Raw genomic sequence first — 27245 nt, forward strand, 5'->3', positions numbered from 1 at the left:
GAGGTAAAATAACTTGCTCAGAGTCACAAGAGATTTTTGAGAGAGGCTAGAGGTACTTGAGTCAGCTGTTCACGTGCAGGGCACTATGCCTGCCTCTGGACTGTCTGTTTTAATCTCCTTGCTCTCAATTTCACAGGCATTGTAACTGTAATGGAAATATGTTTCAGAGAGAATGCTGGACAACCTACAATGACTATTTATAACTTCCCCATGTGTCTTTGGTATTTTTAACATTTTTGCTGCTTCTATAATTTGAAACCTAACAAGATTTTCAGTATTACTTCTCAGCTTACCTCTCTGTTGAGGTTACTGCTAGAGTCATTATCTTCCTACATCTTTGGAAATAAAGTACTATATTATGTACCTGCTAGTGAATTTTGAATCACAATAGAGTTACTTAGTCTATTTCTCAGATCCTCAATTTGTTAATTTTTCAAACAGGTACAAAAATTAATACTAATCTTTCTGTTTTAGATATATTCAGTTTTTTGCTGATACCATTCATTTTGGCAATTTTTATTTTTAATTAACTGAAGTCTATTAAATCTATTTTCTCTCATTAAAAAACTAAGAAATGAATATTTTAGATATAGAAAACTAAAAAATATTAAAATAGAGACAATAGAAATCACGCAGAGAAATACAGATAGAGAACACAATTTAATCAGCATCACTGCAAACTACATTTGTGTTGGTTAATATCTTACCCAATAAATTTGTATGTGTGTGTGGGGGGGTGTGTGTACAAATATATGCATGTGTTTACAGTATATTATATATATGCTATATCATGGATGAAATGAGTATTATATAAATATGGGCTGTATATATAGAAATAGATATTCATATGGTTAGTGTGTATGGTTTTCATTATCTTCTTATTGTATTTCATTTTACATAATACATGTTTTCTGATGTTATCTTTAGTTTTCAGAAACATAATTTCTTAAATGCTGTATAGTCCCCATCTTAGAAATACATGATAATTTATTTTTCCAGTCTCTAATTTCCATGGATTTAATTGAATCCTAAATATTCTGTATTGAAATGTTGCGATATACATTGATGTTAGTAGTCAATGAGTATAAAGGTAAAAATGATATGGTAATTTTACTTTAATTAAAATTTATTGATTTTTTTAAGGAGACTAAGCTTATGTTAATACATTTGTGAGCTCTCTGAACATTTTTAGAAAATGTCGGTTTATATCCCTCACCTGGTATTCTTTTTCTTTTTTCTCATTTACAGTTTTGTATATATATATTAGTTTCTTTCCTACTTTATATTGAAAACACTTCCATAGTTCATTTTTTGTCTTTTGTCTAGTTTATAGTGTTTCTTTATGTACAGATGTTTTAAATGTATGTGCTATGAAACCTATTGGCTTCATGGTTTCTTCCTTTGTTTTTATGCTGAAAAATTATTCTTCAATCTGAGATCATATATATATTAACTGTATCCTTCTTCTAGCTTGTATAATTTTACTTTTACATGGAATACTTTAATATAACTAGAATCAAATAATTATCCTAACATTTTTTATTTAAAAATCCATCACCTTTGACTGCTTTTAATTGCCATAATTATTTTGGCTAAAATGGTATATTTCTGGGTGTCCCCATTCTATTTCATTAAACTGTCTATCAATTTTTGGTTCTGTTTCACAGGCCTCTTTTTAATTTGTTTATTATGTAAACATAATTTTAATCATGGTCCTATTATCTTCAAAATATCATTTATTTTTCTTATGCACTTTCTGCCTTTCCTTAGTTATAGTATTGAGACGTTATTTTAGAATTGCACTGCACATATACATTAATTTGAGCAGAACTTACTTCATGATATTAATGCTTATATTCAATCATGTTGTATTTCAGTACTGTATTTTTAAAAATTTCTTTTTTCATTTTTTCCTTTTTTCTCTTTTCCTCTTCTTTCTGTTTTCTTTTCCTTCTTTTCTCTCTCTCCTCCCCAATCTTTCCACATCTTTTTTTAAAAAAAACTAGTTAATTTGCAAATCATAGGAACCTAGTTTAAACCAGCTTAAACCCACTTACCCTTCAAAAAATAGGAATTTATTATATCATATAACTGAAAAATTTTGAATTAAATACTACTACATTTATTTATACCACTGCACGTATTAAGCCTAGCATCCATTAGCTATTCTTCCTGGTGCTGTCGCTGCCCCTAACCCCCATGAACAGGGCCCAGTGTGTGTTGTTCTCCCCCATGTGTCCATGTGATCTCAGCGTTTAGCTCCCACTTAAAAGTGAGAACATGTGGCATTTGGTTTTCTGTTTCTGTGTTAATTTGCTAAGGATAATGGCCTTTAGCTCCATTCATGTCCCTGCGAAGGCTATGATCTCATTCATTTTTAAGGCTGCATAGTATTACATGGTGTATGTGTACCACATTTTCTTTATCCAGTCTATCACTGATGGGCGTTTAGGTTGATTCAATGTCTTTGCAACTGTGAATCATGCTGCAGTGAACATGTGTTTTTTTAATAGAATGATTTATATCCCTTTGGGTATATACCCAGTAATCGGATTGCTAAGCTGAATAGTTGTTCTGTTTTTTAGCTCTTTGAGGAATTGCCACACTGTCTTCCACAATGGTTGAACTAATTTATGTTCCCACTGATAGCATGTAAGTGTTCCTTTTTCTCCACAACCTTGTCAGTGTCTGTTATTTTTTGACTTTTTAACAGCCATTCTGAATGGTGTGAGATGATATCTCATTTGGTTTTGATTGACATTTATCTACTCATTAGCGATGTTGAGTGTTTTTTTTTTCATGTAATTGTTAGCCACATGTACGCCTTCTTTTGAAAAGTGCTCATGTCATTTGCCCACTTTTTAATTGAGTTGTTAGTTCTTATTCTTGTAAATTTGTTTAAGTTCCTTATAGATTCTGGATATTAGACCTTTGTCAGATGCATAGTTTGCAGAAATTTTCTCCCATTCTGTAGGTTGTTTAGTCTGTTGATAGTTACTTTTGCTGTGCAGAAGCTCTTTAGTTTAATTAGATCCCACTTGTTAATTTTTGTTTTAGTTGCAGTTGCCTTTGGTGTTTTTGTCATGAAATCTTAGCCTGTGTCTGTATTCTGAATGGCATTGCCTGAGTTGTCTTTCAGGGTTTTTGTAGTGTTGGGTTTTACATTTTATGTTTTTAATCCCACTTCAGTTAATTTTTGTATATGATGTAAGGAAGGAGTCCAGTTTCAATCTTCTTTATAAGGCTAATCCGTTATCCCAGCACCGCTTATTCAATAGGGAATCCTTTCCCATCGTTTTTGGCAGGTTTGTTGAAGATCAGATAGTTGTAGGTGTGCAGCATTATGTCTGGGTTCTCTACTCTGTTCCATTGGTTTATGTGTCTGTTTTTGTACTAGGATTATGCTGGTTTGGTTACTGTAGCCCTGTAGTATAGTTTAAAGTCAGGTAGTGTGATGCCTACAGCTTTGTTCTTTGTGCTTAGGATTGCCTTGGCTATTTGGGCCCTTTTTTGGTTCCATGTGAATATTAAAATAGTTTTTTTCTTGTTCTGTGAGTAATCTCAATGGTAGTTTAATAGTAATAGCATTGAATCTATAAATTGCTTTGGGCAGTATTATCATTTTAATGATACCAATTCTTTCTATCCGTAAGCATGGTATGTTTCTCAATTTTTTTGTGCATGTCATCTCTGATTTATCTGAGCAGTGTTTTGTTGTTCTCCTAGTAGAGATCTTTCACTATCCTAGTTAGATGTATTCCTAGGTATTTTATTCTTTTTGTGGTAATTGTGAATGAGAGTTAATTCCTGATTTGGCTCAAAGCTTGACTTTGTTGGTGTATAGGAATACTAGTGATTTTTGCATATTGATTATGTATCCTGAGACTTTGCTGAAGTTCTTCTTTATCAATTTAAGAGGCATTTGGGCAGAGACTGTAGGGTTTTCTAGAGATAGGATCATGTTGTCTGCAAACAGCAGTAGTTCGACTTCCTCTCTCCCTATTTGGATGCCTTTTATTTCTTTCAAATCTTGCCTGATTGCCTAGGTCAGGACTTCCAATACTATGTTGAATAGGAATGGTGAGAGAGGGTATCCTTGTCTTGGCTCTTTTCAAGGGGAATGCTTTCAGCTTTTATCCATTTAGTATAATGTTGGCTGTGGGTTTGTCATAAATGGCTCTTATTATCTTGAGGTATGTTCCTTCAATACATAGTTTATTGAGAGTTTTTAGTATGGAACAATGTTGAATTTTATTGAAGGCCTTTTCTGCATCTATTGAGATAATCATGTGGTTTTTGTCTTTAGTTCTGTTTATGTGATGAATCACATTTATTGATTTGTGTATGTTGAACCAACCTTGCATCCCAGGGATGAAGCCTACTTGATCATGGTGGATAAGCTTGTTGATGTGCTACTGGATTCGGTTTGCCAGTATTTTGTTGAGGATTTTTGCATTGATACTCATCAAGGATATTGGCCTGAAGTTTTTTGTGTTGTTGTTAAATCTCTGCCAGATTTTGGTATCAGGATGATGATGGCCTCATAGAATAAGTTAGGGAGGAGTCCCTCCTCCTCATTTTTTCAGGAATAGTTTCAGTAGGAATGGTACCAGCTCTTCTTTGTACATCTAGTAGAATTCATCTGTGAATGCACCTGGTCCCAGGCTTTTCCTAGGTTTTTTTTCTTTTTTTGGTTGGTAGGCTGTTTATTACTTCCTAAATTTCAGAGCTTGTCATTGGTATGTTCAGGGATACCAGTTCTTCCTGGCGTCTCTTGGGAGGATGTATTTGTCCAGGAATTTATCAATTTCTTTTAGATTTTCTGGTTAATATGCATAGAAGTGTCCATAATATTCTCTGATGATTGTGTTTCTGTGGGTTAAGTAGTAATATCACCCTTATTGTTACTGATTCTGTTTATTTGACTCTTCTTTTCTTCTTTATTAGTCTAGCCAGCAGTCTATTTATTGTATTATTTTTTTCCAGAAAACCATCTCCTTGATTCATTGATCTCTTGAATAGTTTTTCATTTCTCAGTCTCCTTCAGTTCAGCTCTGATTTTGGTTATTTGTTGTCTTCTGCTCGTTTGTAATTTGTTTGCTCGTGGTTCCCTAGTTCTTTTAGTTGTGATGCTAGATTGTTAACTTGAGATCTTTCTAACTTTTTGATGTGGTCATTTAGTGCTATCAATTTCTCTCTTATCACTGCCCTAGCTGTGTCCCAAAGATTCTGGTATGTTGCATCTTTCTTCTCATTAGTTTCAAATAATTTCTCGAAATGTTAATTTTACCCAGGATTCACTTAGGAGTAGGTTATTCTATTTCATGTAATTATATCATTTTGAGTGAATTTCTTAGTCTTAATTTCTAATTTGATTACACTGTGGTATGAGAGACTTTTTGTTATGATTTCATTTCTTTTGCTTTGCTGAGGAGTGTTTTACTTTCAATTGTGTGTCTGATTTTAGAGTATTTGCCATGTGGCCTTGAGAAAAATGTATATTCTATTGTTTTATGTGGAGCTAACAGGTCCATTTGATCCAGTGCTGAGTTCTGGTCCTGGATATCTTTATTGATTTTCTGTCTCAGTAATGTATCTCATATTGTCAGTGGGTTGTTGAAGTCTCCCATTATTATTGTGTGGGATTCTAAGTCCCTTTGAAGATCTCTGAGAAAAAGCATGCTTTACAAACCTGGGTGCTCCTGTAGTGGGTACATACATATTTAGGGCAGGTAGATTTTCTTGTTGAATGGAACCCTCTACGATTCTGTAATGTCTTTGTCTTTTTTGATCTTTGTTGATTTAAAATCTGTTTTGTCAGAAACTAGGATTGCAACCCCTGTTTTTTTTTTCCTGTTTTATATTTGCTTGGTAGATTCTTCTCCGCCCCTTAATTTTGAGCCCATGTTCGTCACTGTATGTGAGATGGGTTTTTTGAAGACAGCATACAGATGGGTCTTGGCACTTTATCCAGTTTGCCACCCTGTGTCTTTTAATTGAGGCATTTAACCCATTGACATGTAAGGTTAGTATTGATATATGTGGATTTGATCCTGTCATCATGATATTAGCTTGTTATTTTGCAGACTTGTTTATGTGGTTGCTTTATAGTGTCAGCGGTCTGTGTACTTCAGTATATTTTTGTAATGGCTGGTAATGATCTTTCCTTTCCCTATCTAGTGCTTTATTCTAGAGCTCTTGTAAGGCAGGTCTGGTGGTAACAAATTCCCTCAGCATTTGCTTGTCTGAAAAAGATTTTATATCTCTTTTGCTTATGAAGCTTAGTTTGCCCAGATATGAAATTCTAGCCTGGAATTTCTTTTCTTTAAGAATCTTGAATATTGGCTCCCAATCTCTTTTGGCTTGTAGGGTTTCAGCTGAAAGGTCTTCTGTTAGTCTGATGGCTCCCCTTTGTAGATGACCTGGTTTTTCTCTCTTGCTGCCTTTACCGTTTTTCTTTCACTTCAACCTTGTAGAATCTGATGATTATGTGTCTTGGGGATGATCTTCTTTTAAAGTATCTTACTGGGGTTCTTTGCATTTCCTGAATTTGAATGTTGGCCTCTCTAGGTAGGTTGGGGAAATTATTCTGGATGATATCCTAAAATATATTTTCCAATTTTGTTCTATTCTCCCAATCTCTTTCAGATACACCAATGAGTCATAGATTTATTTGGTATCTTTACATGATCCCATATTTCTCTGAGATTCTTCCTTTTCATTCTTTTCTCTCTACTCTTGTCTGCCTGTCTTATTTCAGAAAGGCAGTCTTCTAGCCCTGAGATTCTTTCCTTTGCTTGGTCTATTCTGCTGTTAATGTGATTGCATTATGAAATTCAATCACAAGTAGTGTGTTTTTCAGTTCTAGCCAGTCAGTTACATTATCCTCTATACTGGCTATTTTGTCTGTCAGCACCCGCAACATTTTATCGTGATATTTAGCCTCCTACTTTTCAAATCTTAATGCTACATTAGAATATTAAAAATAATACATAGTGTGATAGCAGATACTTTTTATACTTTCTTAATTTTCATGGAAATATGCAGTAATGTTTTATCATTAGTATGATTATTCCAATTAGCATAAAATTAAAAAGCATTCTGTTATTTTATTAAGTTATACTTCTATTCTAACTTATATTTAAAATAGTATAAATTAATTTTTTGTTCTTATGCTCTGTATTTTTGTGATTTGGGAATTTTGCCTTTAGATTGTTGTATGGGTCGGAATGACATATCTAATTTATCTGGGGGGGGTGTGTGTGTGTGTGTGTGTGTGTTTGTCCTATCTTTATATTTGACATTAGGGTTATTCTAGCTTTTAAGAATTATTTGTTGAACTTTATATTTTTTCTATTATTTGAAAAAGTTTTGGATCTTTAAGTTTTTAAAAATTAATTTTATTGATGTTTAGTATAAATACAATAAAATGTACACACATTTAAATGTACTGATTATTTTTTGTTGTTGTTGCTGAGATAGGTTCTTCTTCTGTTGCCCAGGCTGGAGTGCAGTGATGCTACCATGGCTCACTGAGCCTTGATCTTCTGGGTTCAGGCAATCCTCCTACCTCAGCCTCCTGAGTAGGTAGGACCACAGGTGTGCACTACCAGACCTGGTTTATTTTTCACTTTTTTTTTTTTTTTTTTTTTGTAGAGACATCGTCTTACTACCTTGCTCAGACTGGTCTTGAACTCCTAGCCTCCAGCAATCCTCCTGCCTTGACCTCTCGGAGTTCTGGAATTACAGATGTGAGCCACTGCACCAGGCCTAATGAGTTTTGAAAAAAAAAATAGGTGCATCATACTTCTTATGGTATATAACAACCATAAAGTCAAGATATAAAACATTTCCTGCACCTTTAAAATTTAGCTTTTTGCAATTAATCCCTTCCACACCTCTGGTTCTATATAACCCAGACCTTCTTTATGACACTATATTAAATATTTCTTTTGTAGAATTTCATATACATGAAAATTTAAAATATGTGCTTTTTTGTTTCTGGAGTCTTTTGCTCAGCATAATGCTTTTGTGATTCATCAAAGTTTTTGCATGCATAAGAAGTTTATTTCTTTTTATTGCTGGGTAGTATTAATTTATTACAATTTAATTACTCGTATACTTCTTGATTGACTTTTTTTTTTTTTTTTTTTTACAATTTGGTGTCGTTATATAAAAACAAAACAAAAAAACACTATGAACTTGTAAATGTAGTAAGGACATGTTTTTATTTCTCATGCGTTAACATCCACAAGTTAATTTTTGGGATCATATAAGTGCATAGAACATTATAAGAAATTAACAATAATTGTATCATTTTGTCATTTTCCCCAGCAATGTACAATGGTTTCAGTTGTTTTACATCCTAGTTGGTTTTGTCAGTTTTTAATGTTAGTCATTCTCCTGGATATGTAGTGGTAGATTATTTTGGTTTTAAATCACGTTGTTTTGATGACTAGTGATGTTAAGTATCATTTCTTCAGCTTCTTAGACATTATGCCATCTTTTGTAAAATGTCTTTAACTATTTTGCCAATTGAAACATTGAATTTTCTTATAATACATATACATGTTAGTTGAGATACAAGTGTTTTTCAGATACACAACTCTGCATATTCATATTCTTAACAATGTCCTTTTAGAAGATACGTATTATTATGTAAAACTCCAATTTATCACTTTTTTCTGTTTCATGCTTACTGTGTATCTTATATTAGAGTCCTTTGCCTATCCCAAGATTGTTAACATTTTCCTTAAATATTATATACATAGCCTGTCCTTTGTCGGAGGATGAGGCTGAATGAAAGCAAGCAGAGCTTGGAGAATGAGAGGAGGAGGATGGCTCTACATTCTCTTTTATTCTAGACCTGGTTTAGTGCCATTTAAACTAAAGTCTGACCATTCTAGGGATTCTGCTGAATGTTCCTACTGTTTATTAAGGTCTTTCTACTTTGCCTAGTTGGAACTTCAATCTCTCCTAGTCTAATGTAACCTCGAAAATTGTTCAGCTTTCAGCTCTTTGTGGTTCTATCCCGTATGCAAAGGATCATATCCAGCAACATATGGATCCAGTAACATCCAGATATAAGCGACCCCATGCAGATTTCAGAGCTTTTCTTCTGCCTGGCTCCTTCCTCTCTGGCACTTTGCCTTTCAAATTCTAGTTGTCTCAGACTTCCCAGACTCTGATGTTTCTCCCCAACTTGACAAGACTGCTATACTCTGATTCATGGAGCCCTTTTTACGCAGCAGTCTGGAAATGACCTCCAAGAAGAATGCTATGAGTTTATAGGGTTCAAATAAATTGCCTCCCTTTCAGCAATCACAATTCTATGTTTTTTGTTGTCCAGTGTCTAATTTTGTTCGCATGTATTTTATCCACTGTTCTCGTTGTTTACAGCAGTAAGGCAAATCTGGCATGAGGGGATGAGATATCTGTACTGACAGGAATTAGATTCTGAATGTTTTGTTTTGTTTTCTTTCAACTGTAGTCAAACACAGAGAAAAAATTATCATTTTAGCCATTTTAAAGTTTATAGGTTAGTGGCATTAACTGCATGCACACTGTCATGCAACCATGATCATCACCCATCGCCAGAATTTTTTATCTTTTCAAACTCAAATTCTGTACCCATCAACTCTATGCCTATTAAATGATTCCTCATTTCCCCTTTTCCCTCAGCCCAGAGCAACCACAGTCCTACTTTCTTTCTCTATAAATTTGACTGCTCTCAGTATCTCATTTAAATTGAATTATATGGTATTTGTCCTTTTATATCCAGTTTATTTGCACTTGACATAATGTCTTCAAAGTTATTCTTATTGTAGTATGTGTCAATTTCACCTTTTCAAAGCTGAACAATATTCCATTCTAGATATCTACCAGGTTTTGTTTATTCATTCACCTGTTGATGGATACTTGTGTGGCTTCCACCTTTTAGCTATTTCAAATAATGCTTCTATAAACATGGGTATACAAATATCTTTTCCAGTTACTGTTTTCAGTTCTTTTGGGTGTATATACAGAAGTGGAATTGCTGGATAATATGGTAATTTTATTTTCAATTTTAGAGGAGCCACCATACCATTTTCCACAGCAGCTACGCCATTTTATATCCCCATCAACAATGCACAATGGTTCCAATTTCTGTACATCTTTACCAACAGTTGTTATTTTCCACTTTTTTTGTGTGTGTATTTTTAGCAAGTTATCATAAGAGGTAGGAAGTGGCATCTCATTATATGTTTGATTTATGTTTCCCCAGTTATTAGTGGTAGTGATATTGAGCTTTTCATAAGCTTAGGGAACTTTTGGGTATCTTCAATGATATGTCTATTTAAGTTCTTTGCCCATTTTTAATTGGGTTGTTTGTGTTTTCATTGTTGAGTTATAGAAGTTCATTATAATATTCTGGAATTAATCCCATATCAGATATATGATTAATAAATATTTTCTCACATTCAGTGGGTTGCCTTTTTACTTTGTTGATAATGTCCTTTGATGCATAAAAGTTTTAATTTTGATTAAGTCCAATTTACTCATTTTTTTTGGTTGTCACCTGTGGTTCTGTTCTTGTAGCATTCAAGAAATCATTGCCAAATCCAACATATGAAGGTTTCACCCTTGTTTTCTTCTAAGAATTTTTACTGATTCAGCATTTTAATGTATTTGTCTCTTGTAACAGATTTTAACTTAGTTAATTTGCTTGATATTAGTGCAGCATTTCTGCTTGCTTTTAGTTACATTTTGCATTGAATATCTTTTTTCATTCTTTAAGTTTCAATGTATATGTCTTTAAATCTAAACTGAGTCTCTCGTAGATAATATATAGTTTGATCCTGATTTTTATTCATTCTGCCAATATGTTTTCAGTTGGGGGGGGGTTGTTTAGTCTACCTACATTTAAAATTATCACTGATAGCAAAGCACTTGTTTTTGCCACTTTTTTATTAGTTTTCTGTATGTCTTAAAGCTTTTTGTCCCTCATTTCCTCCACTACTGCCTTTCTTCGTGTTTAATCGATTTTTTTTGGTAGCAGCGTGTTTTGATTCTCTTCTCATTTTCTTAAATATTCTATAGATGTTTTCTTTCTGATTACATTGAGGATTACAAATAATAGCCAAAAGTCATTATCTTTTTTAAATTGATACTGACTTAACTCCAATACCATAACAAAATTCTCTACTTCTTTACAGTTCCACCCTCCCCTACTTAATTTTACCGATGACACAGATTACATCATTATATATCGTGTACTCATTAACATTAACATGCATTCATAGTTATTTTTATGCATTTGTCTTTTAAGTCTTGTAGAAAATAAAAAGTAAAGTTACAAAGCAAAACTGTTTTTATTTGTCATATATTTGTCTTTACCAGAGAACCTTATATTTTTGTATTTTTGTATGACTTCTAGTTACTTGTCTAGTGTACTTTCATTTAAATGTGAAGGACTTGCATTAATATTTCATGTAGAGTGGGTCTAGAGGTAAGGAATTCCCAGCTTATGTTCGTGTGGGAATGTTGGGATGTTTTAATTTCTTCCTCATTTTTAAAGGATAATTTTGTTGGATATGGAATTCTAGGTTGATAGTTTTTCTTTCAACATTTAAAATATATATTTCCATTGCCTTCTGCCCTGCAAAGTTTCTGCTGAAGAGTCCACTTATAATTATTAGGGATTCCTGTAAGTTTTTGTTGTCTAGAATTTTATTTTTCTTTCTATTCCTAAATCTAGCAGAATTGAATCAATTTAATGTTCAAGAGTTTGACAATACATTAGTTTATCTTTTTTTGTATCATTTGATAACTGTTTTGTTGTTGTTGTTTGTTTGTTTGTTTGTTTGTTTTGAGACAGAGTCTTGCTCTGTTACCCAGGCTGGAGTGCAGTGGTGTGATCTTGGTTACTGCAGCCTCCACCTCCCAGGTTCAAGCGAGTCTCCTGCCTCAGCCTCCCAAGTAACTGGGATTATAGGCGCCCACTGCCATACCCAGCTAATTTTTGTATTTTTAGTAGAAACGAGGTTTTACCATGTTGGCCAGGCTGGTCTCAGGTGACCCACCCAGCTCGGTCTCCCAAAGTGGTGGGATTATAAGCATTAGCCACCGCACCCACTGTATCAGTTGATGACTTGTTTTTATTCTCTTTACTTGATATTAATGTTGCTGATGAAATCGACTATATGATGTCACAGTGATGCCAAAATAAAATAAAACTCTTAACCTTCAGTGGGATTTGATGTTAAGCAGCTATTACTCACACTTGTGGAGTCATATGGGAGGTGGTTAGGTAACTCTGTTTTTCCTGGTTCAGTTCATGTCTGGCTATTGAATGACTGTCAGTCAGCTGGGGTGACTAGAACCTAGCACACTGGAGAACTTTACACTATTACACCTGTCTTTCCTTTTCTAACAGGCCAGACTAGGGATGCTTTTGTGGTGATAGCAGAGGTTAGAATGTCCAAACCCACATGCACAAGCTGATTTTAAGCCTCTGCTTGCATTAAGTTTCCTAAGGTTCTATTTTCTAGGGCAAGCCCTACATTTGTGTCCATATCAAGGAGTGGAACAAGTCACCCCACTTATGATGTAACTAAAATTTCCAAGAGAAATGAGAAGGATTCAGGAGTGGTAAATTGGTGCCATTACTGCACTAAAACATACCAACCTATTTTATTTTTATTTTATATAGAATACATTTAGTTCTCTATTTATTTAAAATTGCCTGTGTACCTCCTTTAAATATCTTGTTACTTTTTAAAAAAATGTTTATTTTTATTTTTTGCTTTTTAATAGGGTACAGAACTGCTCACATATCATATATATTCTTTTCTCTAGTGTAATATCATCATTTTGTTTCATTCTGCTTTATATATTTCCATTTTCACTTCTTATATATATATATGTACTGTTTACTATAACTTAATATTTTCTAGTGTGTAGAAATTTATGTGTACTATTTTACATAGCACAGCATTTAACATTTAAGGTTTTTAATATCTTTTTTAAACCCCTACTTATGTATCTATGAAAGTAAAAAATAATAATCTTGCAAATCCCTCAGTTGATGAATTTTTGCAACAAGCTTACTTCCTCTGTATTTTTAACTTGCATCTCATCTTGTCAGTATAATTTGGAAACACTGTACAAGAATGATTTTTGATACCGCATTCATGTTTTACCCAGTTTCATAAATTTAAAATCAATATCTAATTTTATTTCATACTCACTTTGAATCTTTGTATACCGAAAGTTTCTCTGGATCTTGTCTTTGATAAATCTACATTTATTTAATAGTGACAATGTCAGGGACTTTACTATGCTTTTTATGAGTGGTGTACTTTAGGAAAGGTATAAAATTATTAGGGCACAAAACATTCCACTTGATGACGTTTTTATCTATCTCATGTTTTATTTTAAAAAAGAGAATTATGAAGTCATTAGAACTTTATTCCTTCATACAAATAGAAATTTGTAACTTGGATTTTCTGCCTTGATATTTTTAGGGTATTTTTCTCTTTCATCGAAATCCAAACCAGTTTCTAGGAAGTCTCTTGGTGAGTCTGATTTACCGATTTTATCTAGATTATGGTGAGCCTTTTCCATGTGCAAATGCCTGTATACAATGATTTCCTTAGTTGTTGTAGCTGCTACTTTCTCTTACCCTCAAATGATTACCACCCCCACCTCAGGGAAACAGCAATCATTTTTTATTTGAATAAGCAGACCCTGTCCTCTATCTGTGTTTCCCTTAATAATTTTAATATCTTTCTTTCTTCAGTTCTTACTCTAAGAAGAGCTTTCCATGGTTTGTTATAGCATTTATAATGCAGATTTTAATTTTGCAATTGCATTTTTACTTTTTCTGAATTGGAATATTTCATTACTGTGTTTTTCATCTGATCCTATTGTTGTTTTCTTAATTTTTTTTTTTTTTTTTTTTTTTTTTTTTTTTTTTTTGAGACGGATCTCACTCTGTTGCTCAGGCTGGAGTGCAGTGGCACAATCTCGGCTCACTGCAACCTCCGCCTCCCTGGTTCAATGGATTCTGCTGCCTCAGCCTCCCGAGTAGCTGGGATTACAGGCATGCACCACCATGCCCAGCTAATTTTTGTATTTTTCACTCCTGCTCCAGTTTTTGAGATGTAATTTTTCTTGCATTCTAATGAAAAATACTTGTGTATCTGTTAATAGATAATAGATATCTTTGTTGATTGTATTAGGTGATGATTTATTTCTGTTATATTTATCACCAGGATCCTACTGGTTTATTCCTCATTACTCTTTCTAGGGCCAGGTAAAATTGACTTTAGCTTGGAGTGGACCAGTACTTTGGATGTATTGATTGGTATTGATATGTATTAAATTCTTGTCAGAATTCCAGGTGGTGGGAAGGTGGATGTATAGATTTCCCACACAATTTGCACAGTGTAGCTTGCTTTCATATTGTATTGTGTTTCAATATATTTCTCTTCCTCATTCTCTGATATTTACAACAAATGAAATAATTTTTCCAAATATCTCTCAGCTGTTAATATAGGAATGGAATGCAAGTCTTGCTTCTCCTTCATTGCCTTCCTTATTTTTCTTCATCTAATCAATTGTGACAATATTGTGAATATACTTGAAAACTAGAATTATTGTAGGAAATGCATATTATCTCAGTATTAAGTTTTTCTGGGATAGATTCTTTAAAGTGGAATTACTGGCATAAAGTGCACTAATACTTTTGTTAATTTTTGGTATGGATTGAAAAATTATTTCCTAAATATTCTTATCAAATTTAAGTGCTAGAAGCAGTACGAACATATACTATCATCTGGAAAAAAAACACTATGGGGATTATTTGCTTATTGTGAAAAAAAAAATAGAATCACAAAAATCTGTGAAAAAGAAAACAAAAGGCAGTCATCATTTCATTGTCTAGCAATGACTCTTATTATAAATCTGGTTTAGTTATTTTATTTTCTGCCCTAGTTCTTTCTAGGGTAGATAGATAAGTATATAGAGCAATATGTAGACAGATAGTTAATAATGATAGAATGCACACATGGATGAAAATACTATAAGGATGAGATTTAAGATGTTTTACATTTTTGTCCCATTATACATAACCCAGTGATTAATGTCTTTACACTTATTACAAATGGTAAGTCCTAGAAAGAAAATTAAGAAAAAGATTTGTGAAGTTTATGTGTACAGTAAACACACACATGTAAAATTTCAAAGGAATGTTGTATCAACTTATGATCTCAACATTCATGTTATATTAATATTTATTATTTAATTTTCTAAAATATTTTAAATTTTATGAGGAAAATATTACTTTATTGTTTTGTATTGATGACCAGTTAGGTTAAATATATTTTATTCTAATGCTTTTATACAAGGACTATTCTGTAAAACTTTTGTTAAAGTTTATGATCAATTTATCGACTTTGATTAGTACCCATTGCACTTTATTAACAATCTTACTGTTTTCACTCACACCATTATTGTTACATTTTGTACAGATAAAAATCTCTTCTTAAATTTTTAACCAATCACATTTGTATTTTCCATTACTTTTAGTTCAGAAAATCTTTTTAGATAATTAATGCATTACCTTAAACATTGCGGTAGCTCAGTAAATTATGTTAAAGGGCTAATGAAATGAAGTCTTCCCTACACTCCACATTTAATTCTGTTCTTTGCAACAGCAACAGGAGTAAAATATTATTCCACTACTTAACTTGATTGACATTTTCTTATTTCAGAGAATGAAAGACCATGCCTTGAATTCTCTCATCTAAGTATAAAGGATTCCTTCAGAGATTTATTTATTCCAAGAATAGAGATAATTCTGATGATGTATACAAGGAACAACCTAAATTGTCCTAAGCCACTGTTTGAACACAATAACTCACTTAATGTTAATTTCAACACACAAAAGAAAACAGTCTGGCTTATTCATGGATACAGACCAATGGGCTCCATCCCATCATGGCTTCAGAACTTCGTAAGCATTTTGCTGAATGAAGAAGATATGAATGTAATTGTAGTTGACTGGAACCGAGGTGCTACAACTTTTATTTATGATAGAGCGGTTAAAAACACCAGAAAAGTTGCTGTGAGTTTGAGTGGGCACATTAAAAATCTTTTGGTAAGTCTTGGAATTTTATGTATTATACATGCTATACAATATACAGTGTGTTACATTCAATACCACAAAGTGATAATAAATGATATACTTTTCCCCATAAGCATTAACAATTACTGGTTTAATATACTAATGTATGCAGCCATCTTTTCTTTGTCTGTCTAAATGAATAATTCTAGACCTAGAAATATCCTGTGTTATTTTTAAAACATTATATTAAAATTTAGTAGTTATTATGTTTTATTTAAAAATCTTCTGAGATTTCTTTTAACTCTACCTATACCAACCTCAGAATAAAATAGTTATCCTATGTGGGTGGGGGAAATAAACTTTACAATTATTACATTCTTAAAGTATCTTTAAAAATATATGGCTAAAATATTGACATATAATTAAGTGTGAATCGATAAAAGTAAAGAAAAAATCCTTTTTTTTTTTCTTTTTTTTTTGAGACAGAGTCTCACTCTGTCGCCCAAGCTGGAGTGCAGTGGCACGATCTCGGCTCACTGCAGCCTACACCTCCCAAGTTCAAGTGGTTTTCCTGAGTAGCTGGGATTACAGGTGCCCACCACAATGCCCAGCTAATTTTTGTATTTTTAGTAGAGACAAGGTTTCACCATGTTGGCCAGGCTGGTCTCGAACTCCTGACCTCAGGTGATCCGCCCACCTTGGCCTCCCAAATTGGTGGGATTACGGGCAAAAAATCATTTCGAAAACTAGCATACTTCTGTCACCTTTGGAGGCAGACCTCAGATTCATTCGAGTCTGCTCAGGATTTGAATGGATCAAATAAAGTTCAGGCCAGTTCTATGTTATCTGTATTGTGAATGATTTTTGTTTACAAAGTCAACCCTTAGGGAGATCCATGTCTATCCTAAAAGAAAGTAGGTAGTCGTGGGTACTTGAGAGAAGGAAGGGTGCTATCTGGTTTGGGGGCATTATTGGGCTTGAAATTTGAACTTGAGTTGTGTTGTGCTGAACTTTCCAGACTCTGCTAAAAACTGAACAAATAACAACATTTCCAAGAAGCAGTTATGTGTAGTGGCCAGGGGTCAGATTGGATGGGTTCAAAGTATATGTCCATCTTTTATCATCTGTAATTTTGAACAATTACATAGCCTCTCTGTGCTGCATTTCCTTATTTGTAAATATAGAATAACAAAATTTACCAAAATATTTATATGAATATTGAATTAATATATATGTGCTTAATCAGTGGGTGACATTGAGTCATCGTTGAGTAAGATCAACTTTCATTATTATTTTTACACCCCCAAATTTGGACAAAACAATACCGTTGCTGTAGACAGACAGAGGAGATCATTGATTCAACCATCCCCACCAACAGACTTAATTACATCACTGATTTTTCCTGATGTTACTGGTGTTTTCTCAACTAATAAATATGTGCCTCAAAGTGTGGAGAATGGGAATGTTAAATAGAAATATTTAGGAAAATTTGTAATATTAGATAAAATTCTAACAGTGCCTTTGCTTACAGAGGCTTCGTATTACAGAGGAAGATTTAAACGACCAGCAGCACTGGAGTCTTGAGAGATACTCCCTCCTATTTTGGGGCATGGCTGTGAGATCTGAAGGAAATCATAACCTTGTGCCTTGAAAGCCTGAGTGTAGTTTTTCATTAGTGGCAGGTGCTCCACATCTTTCTGTAAGCCATCAGACATGTCACTGTGTGGGCTGGACCATGATCTGCCCACAAGTCTCACACTAGCTCCCGAAGAGTGTGGTGAAAGTACACTCTCATGTAGTCTCCTAGTTCCCTTCCTGGAGCTGAGACTAAGAGGTATTCAGACGTCGGCCTTGGAAGATTGGACGCATCACTCCTTAGCTGGTGATCAGGGGAAGTCACCTAAAATCCATGAAATTAATTTTATCATCTCTGAAGTGAGAATCCTTATTCAACTTTTGTGAATCTTCCTAAGGTTTTTGACACAACCTGATCAGATAAAACAAGAAAGCAAATTACCATAAATTTTGCAGTGAGACCTAGGCTTGTGTTTTAGTCCATTTGGGCCGCTATAACAAAATACCATAGGCTAGGTAGCTTATAAACAACAAAAATGTATTTCTCAGAGTTCCGGGGTCTGAGACATCCAAGAAGAAGGCATCAGCAGATTCAGTGTCTGGTGAGGGCCCAGTTCCTGGTTCATAGATTATGCCTTTTCACTGTGTCCTCACATGGTGGAAGAGTCGAAGGAGATCCCTCAGGTCTCTTCTATCTGGGCACTAATCCCTTTCATGAGGGTTCCACATTCATGACATAATTCTCCCAACCCACAAGAAGGCCTCACCTCCAAATATCATCACCTTGAGGATTAGAATTCCAACATACGAATTTTAGGGAGACACAAACATTCAGAATCTATCTTTTCGTCTTATGAATCTATGTGGCTTTGGGAAAGTCGTTACTTCTGACACTGTTTCCTTAATAAAATAGGAATTGATCCAATGTTATTTATTTAGCATTTAATAGGTGCTGCTGACAGTTTTAGGCATTAGGATAAAAATGAGTAACTCATAATTAAGTTGGAAGTATTAAATATGAACTTTATAAGGCCCATATCGAGGTAGCTAGCAGAAAGTAAACACCTAGTAATGTTGATTATTATAAAACACTTTGCTAATTAATTGTATTTTGCATATACTGTTCTGCATGAGATGATACAATTTTAAAATAAAAAATTAATATTGAGAATGAATAAAGAAAAATCAAATATTTTAGGCAAAAACTGAACAAAGATATAGTTGTTTTGAAATTGTAAAGTCTCTTTCCCTATATCCTCAAAATGAATTAAGCCAGAAAAAATAATGAATTTTAAAATGTTGATATATGAGGGAGGCATGATTTGTTATTACTTGAAATGAATACTGTAATATTGCCTTTTTAATTGCAGAAGCATGGTGCATCTCTTGACAATTTTCATTTCATAGGTATGAGCTTAGGGGCTCATATCAGTGGATTTGTTGGAAAGATATTTAATGGTCAACTTGGAAGAATAACAGGTAAAATTATTTTTATAAAATTATTGCTTTAGCATACTTTTAAGTCTCAGAAGTTACTTTGCTAATTTTTTTTCTTTTTCCTTTTTTTTTTTTTTTTTTTTGAGATGGAGTCTCGCTCTGTCGCCCAGGCTGGAGTGCAGTGGCCGGATCTCAGCTCACTGCAAGCTCCGCCTCCCGGGTTCAGGCCATTCTCCTGCCTCAGCCTCCCGAGTAGCTGGGACTACAGGCACCCACCACCTCGCCCGGCTAGTTTTTTGTATTTTTTAGTAGAGACGGGGTTTCACCGTGTTAGCCAGGATGGTCTCAATCTCCTGACCTCGTGATCCGCCCGTCTCGGCCTCCCAAAGTGCTGGGATTACAGGCTTGAGCCACCGCGCCCAGCCTTCTTTTTTTTTTTTTTTTTTTTTTGAGACAGAGTCTCACTCTGTTGCCCAGGCTGGAGTGCAGTGGTACAATCTTGGCTCACTGCAACCTCTGCCTTCTGGGCTCAAGTGATTCGCCTGCCTCAGCCTCCTGAGTAGCTGGGATTAAAGGCACCTGCTACCACACCAGCTAATTTTTGTTTTTCTTAATAGAGACAGTGTTTCACCATGTTGGCCAGACTGGTCTCGATCTCCTGACCTCAAGAAATCTGCCCACCTCGGCCTTCCAAAGTGCTTGGATTACAGGCGTGATCCAGCCACTTAAAATTTAGTGGGTACAATAATTACTCAATAGAAATTATGTACAAACATTTATTATTTTCTATGTTATATTTAAATATTGGCTTTGTTTTAGTTAGACTCTGAAGTTTTGTTAAGCTCTCAACAGAGCTTAAGTTACCCAAATGGAAATGGGAGAAAAATACCTATTTCTGTAGTCCCAGCTAAATTTTAAGGACATACTATCCTAAGAATACAGAAGTAAATGTGACCCATTGAACAAAAATACTTTATGTATTAGCTAAGAATATAACTATTTACTTAGTTATCACAAACTGATGCATTTCAACTCTCTAAAAATTTTTACTTGAATGCTACAAAGGAATCAGGAGTTGTATCCAATTTGAGGGGCTCTGGGTCCCCCTTCATATTTCTATAACAAAGTTACTGCATCCAGAAAACTCGGTCATCTAATAAGGCTGACATGGATTTTCATTCTTTCCTCTATGAGTGGTAGTGATTTTAGGAATAGGAGGATAATATTCCTTTCAACCAATTTACCTTTTTTATTTTGGAAAAAAAAAAGCAATTATTCATATATATGGCCATAAAAGACTTATAATAACTTTAAGTGTTGATAAAAGAAAATAGTGTCTTTAGTTAAGTTTCAAAGAAGGAGGAGAGAGGTGAATAACATAGAGATAGTTACCTTTGCAAACCTTAAGCATATCCTTACTCTGATTAGTTTTAATGTTAACAAACATGTGTGAAAACAAATTAACTGAATGAATGTAGGAGGGTCAAGAAGTAGCAGTTTAGCCAGGATTTATTTATACAAAGTTCCCTAGTGCTTAAAGCCCATTCTATTTCAAAAACCACACTTGCTCAATTTGTACTTAAATTGTGTTTACACATATTAGTCTAGTTTGAATGGCCCCAAATACCAGGCAATCATCAGGGACTAAAAGGCCACCAAACATGGAAGTTCTACATCAGAATAATTTATAGGAAGATAGATGATTCTGTCTCATTCAGTCAAGTGGGTTAAGTAAAATGGGGATAATAGAGGTGTTTGAAATGAAAAACATTATATTTTACTTTCAAATATCTTTTTAAGATGATTGTTTCTTCATTGTATAGATGTTCTCAAGAAACTGAATTTTATCTTCTCTCTCCGATTTTTGACAGTTCCCAGAAACTCATGAGCCTAGAATTTTTATTTAGAAATTAGGATACCCCAGAAATAATATTCACACTCCACGGAATTTAAAATATATTTTCCTTTTCTTAAGAGTGTGTGAGAAAGTCTTATGAGAAATGGGTAAGATAACATGGTTTATCCCATAGCCCAAATTATATTTGGCACCTGAAAAAGCTTTTCAGGTCTGTCTACAGATAAATCCAGAGTGAGCTAGTAAGGTACAGAGTTCAAGAGAGAACCAGATGGTATTCATTATTTTTTTCCTTCAGGAGAAATAGTTGTAGTTATTATTAAATGTAAACTACTGTATTACTCCTAATTCAGTCTCACATAAAAATTCTCCAAAAAATCCTACAATATTTTGTTGTGGCTTAACCTGAAAAGTTCTGAAGGTTAGTATTATTATTCAAATAATGAAGTTACCTGCTATTCATCCACTTTCATTTGTTTTTAGATATGTTTTTGGATAGGTTTAAACTAAAAGTATAAATGCTTTTTATGTTTATAATGTAGTAATAATGGAAGTATGCAATGTAAGGAGCTCTGTAGACTTGATTAGACTGATAGTTTCTTTCTTGCTTTCCAGGTCTTGACCCTGCTGGGCCAAAGTTCTCCAGAAAACCACCATATAGAAGATTGGATTACACCGATGCAAAGTTTGTGGATGTCATCCATTCTAACGCCAATGGTAACAAATCAGGATTTATTACCTAATTATTTGAAAATGAAAAGGAAAATGTAGACCCTGGGCAAGGGGAGAGCATAAGAAGAAAAAACATCATGGATAAAATGATTTTAAATCTGTAATTATGGAATGATAATATTTCCCAAGTAATATTTCTTAGGGTTAGTGATTTCCTGCATTGTCAAATGGCACTCTTTGACTTCAGTTTGCCTCCTTCAGGTTTCAAGATGTGTCGTATCATCCTAAAACACTGAAATAAATAACGAAGAGTTCATTCTGTTCATGCTGTTGACAATTTTATTGATTTGATCACATTTTCCCCCATGTTTAACATTCCTGATGTATTTAGGTTACCATTCTCCCCACTTATTTTCTTGCTGTGATATATATCAACTAGAACTGAACACAGCATTTCAGCCAAAAATAAAGAATAGTCTTCCTTAAATGTAAGGAAATAATTTTTCTGTTGTTTTAAAATTATCTTAGCTGAAAATCTCTAACAGGGTATTGGATTTTTGGCCAGAGTACAATTGAACAGACACTTTTAAGAAACAGACTGTCCTCATGCCTTTCCTGATTTGAATTTGTTGATACTAATATTTATTGAGCACTTCCTATACATTAGGCAGTGTTTTGAGTGCTTGTATGAATTAATTAGTGAATCCTACTAAATTTCCATTAGATAGATAACAACTATCATTCCCTTTACATTTGAGGAAGCCAGAATAAAGGTTGTAAGGTCAGTAAGTGGCAGAGTCAGAATTTGAAATCATATGTTTTGATTCCAGATGATGCACTTAACCAGTATATTATTCTTATAAACTGAATCAGGAGAGGATATGGTGCTCAGATAGAGACAAGGGCAGTGACACTAAGATTGCTCCTCTGAATTAATCTTGTGGTAATCTATACTACCATACTAGGGTGTGTGTGTGTGTGTGTGTGTGTGTGTGTGTGAGAAATACACAAATGTCATAGATGCAATTTTTTCAACCCCCATGACTACATGTCAATAGATTGAGACTCCAGTGGTAACAATTCTTCTCCTTATTTAGAATCTATGTTCACCTACTTCTATAAGCAGTCAAAACCAAAGGAGTCATGGTTGTAGTGTTATCCAAACCTCTCATGTCTTTATTATCTCTAACTCTTTATATCAGCTTGGCACATCCACATACAATACACCTATTGGCCAATTAATCTGTAATCTCTTGTCTGAATTTTTTCTGAAACTCTAACTTATTGGGGGAACCCACCCCCAATATTTCAATGTAGGTTCTTTCTATTTTCCATAAGTGTTGGCCAGCTGAGAAATAAAGAGAGACAGTATAACGAGAGGAATTTTACAGCTGGTCTGCCGGGGGTGACATCACATGTCGGTAGGACTATAATGCCCGCCTGAACCTCAAACCAGCAAGTTTTTATTAAGGGTTTTAAAAAGGGGAAAGAGGCTGGGCGCGGTGGCTCACACCTGTAATCCCAGCACTTTGGGAGGTAGAGGCAGGCAGATCACAAGGTCAGGAGATTGAGACCATCCTGGCTAACACGGTGAAACCCCATCTCTACTAAAAATGCAGCTACTTAGGAGGCTGAGGCAGGAGAATGGTGTGGACCCGGGAGGCGGAGCTTGCAGTGCGCCGAGATTGCACCACTGCACTGCAGCCTGGGCAACAGAGCAAGACTCCATCTCAAAAAAAAAGGGGGAAAGAGTATAAGAACAGGGAGTAGGTACAAAGATCACATGCTTCAAAGGGCAAAAAGCAGAACTACTGATAAGTTTCTGTGTTCAGCGGAGCATGTATTTTCTTGATAAACATCTTAAACAACAGAAAACAGGGTTTGAGAGCAGAGAACTGGTCTGACCACAAATTACCAGGAAGGAGTTTTTCCCCACCTTAGTAAGCCTGAGAGTACTGCAGGAGACGAGGGCATATCTCAGTCCTTATCTCAACCACATAAGACAGACATTCCCAGAGTGGCCGTTTATAGACCTCCCCCCAGGAATGCATTCCTTTACCAGAGTATTAATATTCTTTGCTAAGAAAAGAATTTAGCAATATCTCTCCTACTTGCACATCCGTTTATAGGCTCTCTGCAAGAAGAAAAATATGACTCTTTTTGCCCAACCCCACAGGCAGTCAGACCTTATGGTTGTCTTCCCTTGTTCCCTAAAAGTCACTGTTACTCTGTTCTTTTTCAAGGTGCACTGATTTCATATTGTTCAAACACACATGTTTTACAATCAATTTATACAGTTAACACAATGATCACAGTGGTCCTGAGGTGACGTATATCCTCAACTTATGAAGATAACAGGATTAAGTGATTAAAGTAAAGACAGGCATGAGAAATTATAAAAGTATTATTTGGGAACTGATAAATGTCCCTGAAATCTTCACAATTTATGTTCCTCTGCCACGGCTCCAGCCAGTCCCTCCATTTGGGGTCCCTGACTTCCCACAACACTAACTTCAATTCTGCCTATGGCCTTTTGACTTAGTTCTTCATACTTCTTATTATTTTTGTTTGTATTTTTTACTTATCCTAATGAACTGTCTTGGATTTTCTTATATTCTCAACATCTTTTGATGATGCAACCTATCAGATCTAACCTGCCACTAGAGGCCACATAGTTGGAACATTGGATTGATCTTTATGACTATCACAAATAAGAAACATAGATTTTTGATGCTGCATATGTACCTGTCCTGAGGAATTTCTGAATGATATGCGTGGACTCAGCACATACCTGGTGAACTGCCTTTTCCTTGAATACTAGACAATGACCACATCTTCTGCTTGCCAATAATCCTCATTTTTACTCAGTTGTGAGTGTTCAAAAAGCCATGTGGCCTTTCAAATTTGTGGATTACATAATTATGGCATACATTCTTGTTGAGATATTGGGGAAAATTATGAGTCCAATATCCAAAAGATAGATGCTTTTGAAACCTTCATATTGGGTTTGCAAAACATCTCATCTGTTATTCTTGTCTGGAACTCCAAAGGACATTACAGAATCATGGGTAAAGCTGAACAAACCAGCCTTCTTATGGTCGGCAGGAAGCTTCTAGTTATCTGAGTTGCCTCCGCCAAAATCACGTTTATTGAGTTTTTGTTTAAGTAGATTCTGAATTGTTACAGCTCCTAGTTATCTGACAGAAGCAAACAATAGCCTTCTTTGTAGGAAATTCACATAATTCAGTGTCAAATTAATTTTACAAAAACAGTTTAAAATAAATGTTTAGCATCCAAGATAGCCAGGCACACTTGAAGCAAGACAGCATGAATGAGAAAAAGCAGAAACAACAGTAAATAGACAAGACCCATAGGCCTCCAGATATTGGGATTATTATACACTGGCTATAAAAAAGTGCTTATTATTAAGTTGGTGCAAAAGTAATTGTAGTTTTGCTATTAATATTTTCAAAAAGGTAGAAGATAAGACCGAAAAATTTAACAGAAAATTAGTAAGTATAAATTTGATCAATTATATTTGACGAAAATAATGAAATTATTCTTACCCTAAAAAGTAAAATAATTGACTTCCATTAAATGGGTTTAACAGAAAATTAGAAATGGGTAAAGAGAGAGTGAGCAAGTGAACTAAAAAGTAGGTGAAAAGTAAATTTCTAGACTGAAGCAAATGGGTACCAAAGAATAGACAATATAGACCAACCGTTAAGAGATGCATAGGATAGGCAATGAGATGGTATATTACGTTGTCTTAGAATTCTGGAATAAAACTGCAGAAAAATGGAACAGAGGGTATATTTAAAGAGAGATTTTCTCATAATTTTCCCAAACTGAGTAATATAATCAATCCACAAGTTCAAAATGCCCAATTAAGAAAAATAATAAAGATTAATCTCCATTTAGATGAATGATAGTGAATTGCAGAAAAGGCCATCATCAAACCATACAAGTTTATTTAAATAAGGTGAATAAGATTGACCAGAGTTACAACTGAGTTCTCATCAGAAACAATGGAATATAGGAAACAACAGAATGGTTGCTTCCATATGGTGAAAGGAAACAACTGCTAAGATAGTATCCCAATCTGTTTCAAGAATAAATGTATTTTGTTTCAGACAAATTTAACTAGTTAAATCTAAGCATATGCTGATGGCATAAAATACTGTTAATAACTTTTTTATGGATTTGAAATATAGAGAAAATTAAAATAAGATAAAATAGCATATGATTTTGGGCAATAAATGAATTTCAAGCTTTCTGTGTTCCTTTCATTGTATAGAAAGAAGGTGAAAGTGACCTTCAATAACTGAGGTTCATAAGTATAGTATTCATGTTGAATCTTTAGGGTATCTAGCAAGAAAAGAATAAAAGAGTACTTCCAAGCTAATGAAGGACAAAAATTGAATAAACTTTTTATGAAGTCAAAAGAAGGTAAGAAAAGAGAGAAAGAATGCATAAAACAGCTAAAGCAAATAGAAGGTAGATAATAAGACAGTAAAATTAAACACAACTATACAATTAATATAAATGGACTTATGCTCTAATTAAAATATTGTGGTTGTCAAACTTGATTAAAAAGACAAAATCCAACTCTTATTTATTAAAGACATATATAAAAGCAAGGAAGCAAAATATTTGAAAGTAGAAGGGTGATAAAATATATGCAAATATTATCCTCCAAATGGTGGTAAATCTATATTAGACAAAATTGATTTTATCATACAAACTAATAAAAATATGGATGGACTTTAAAATAATAAAACTTTGAACTCACAAAGAAGATATAACAATTCTAGTTTGTATCCATCTAATAACACAGCTTCAAATACGTAATGCATTATTAACAATAACACATTACAAAAAAAAGGCAACCGCATAATCATAGTGAATAATTTTAATTAACACAATTGATCTCATAAACATTTATAGAACATTACACTTGAGAACTGCAGAATTTACAGTCTTCTGAAACACACATGGATATTTTACCTAAAGTTCCCCATATACCCAGCCTTAAAAAAATGCTGAAACATTTCGATATACCTAATGTAAATGACAAGTTAACGGGTGCAGCACACCAACATGGCACATGTATACATATGTAACAAATCCGCATGTAGTGCACATGTACCATAGAACTTAGAGTATAATAATAAAAAAAGAAAAAAGAATACATAAATAAATATAATCAGAGCTATGAGGTCATTAGCCAAATGTAACAAACAAACAAAAAAGAATTGAAAGCAAACAAAAATGTTTGGATCTGAAAAAAAACAATATTCTCAAACACTTCAAAGTGTAGAAATCATAGAGTAATCTTCTCTCTCTTTAATGCACTTAATCCAAATAAATAACAAAAATATAACTAAAATCCATACATTTTTGAAAGTGAAAAATCACACTTAAAAATAACTAATGAATACAATAATAAATAACATAAATATGAAATATTTTGAATTGAATATTCACATTATTGCATATTAAAACTCTTTGGATTCAGCAAAAGTCACGTCTAGAAGTTAATGTATGGTTTTGAGTACAGCTATTTTATTTATTTATTTATTTTTTTTTTTTTTTCTG

At 33.9% G+C, this 27245-nt stretch overlaps 1 protein-coding gene across 3 annotated transcripts in view; it reads left to right on the top strand.

Annotated features, from left to right (window-relative positions):
* The window catches only part of LIPI (lipase I), a 103169-nt gene that overhangs the window by 4584 nt on the left and 71340 nt on the right, over positions 1-27245 (top strand). For 2 of the 3 annotated variants that reach the window (XM_025380132.1, XM_025380131.1), the window contains exons 2-4: positions 15756-16141; positions 19054-19162; positions 21591-21692. In XM_025380132.1, the coding sequence (XP_025235917.1) occupies positions 15756-16141; positions 19054-19162; positions 21591-21692 (597 nt within the window). Of the gene's footprint in view, positions 1-15751; positions 16142-19053; positions 19163-21590; positions 21693-27245 lie in introns of all 3 variants that reach the window. The other variant, XM_025380130.1, reaches the window with a different exon arrangement.

Source organism: Theropithecus gelada, chromosome 3 (genome assembly GCF_003255815.1).
Source record: "Theropithecus gelada isolate Dixy chromosome 3, Tgel_1.0, whole genome shotgun sequence".
NCBI lineage: Eukaryota > Metazoa > Chordata > Mammalia > Primates > Cercopithecidae > Theropithecus > Theropithecus gelada.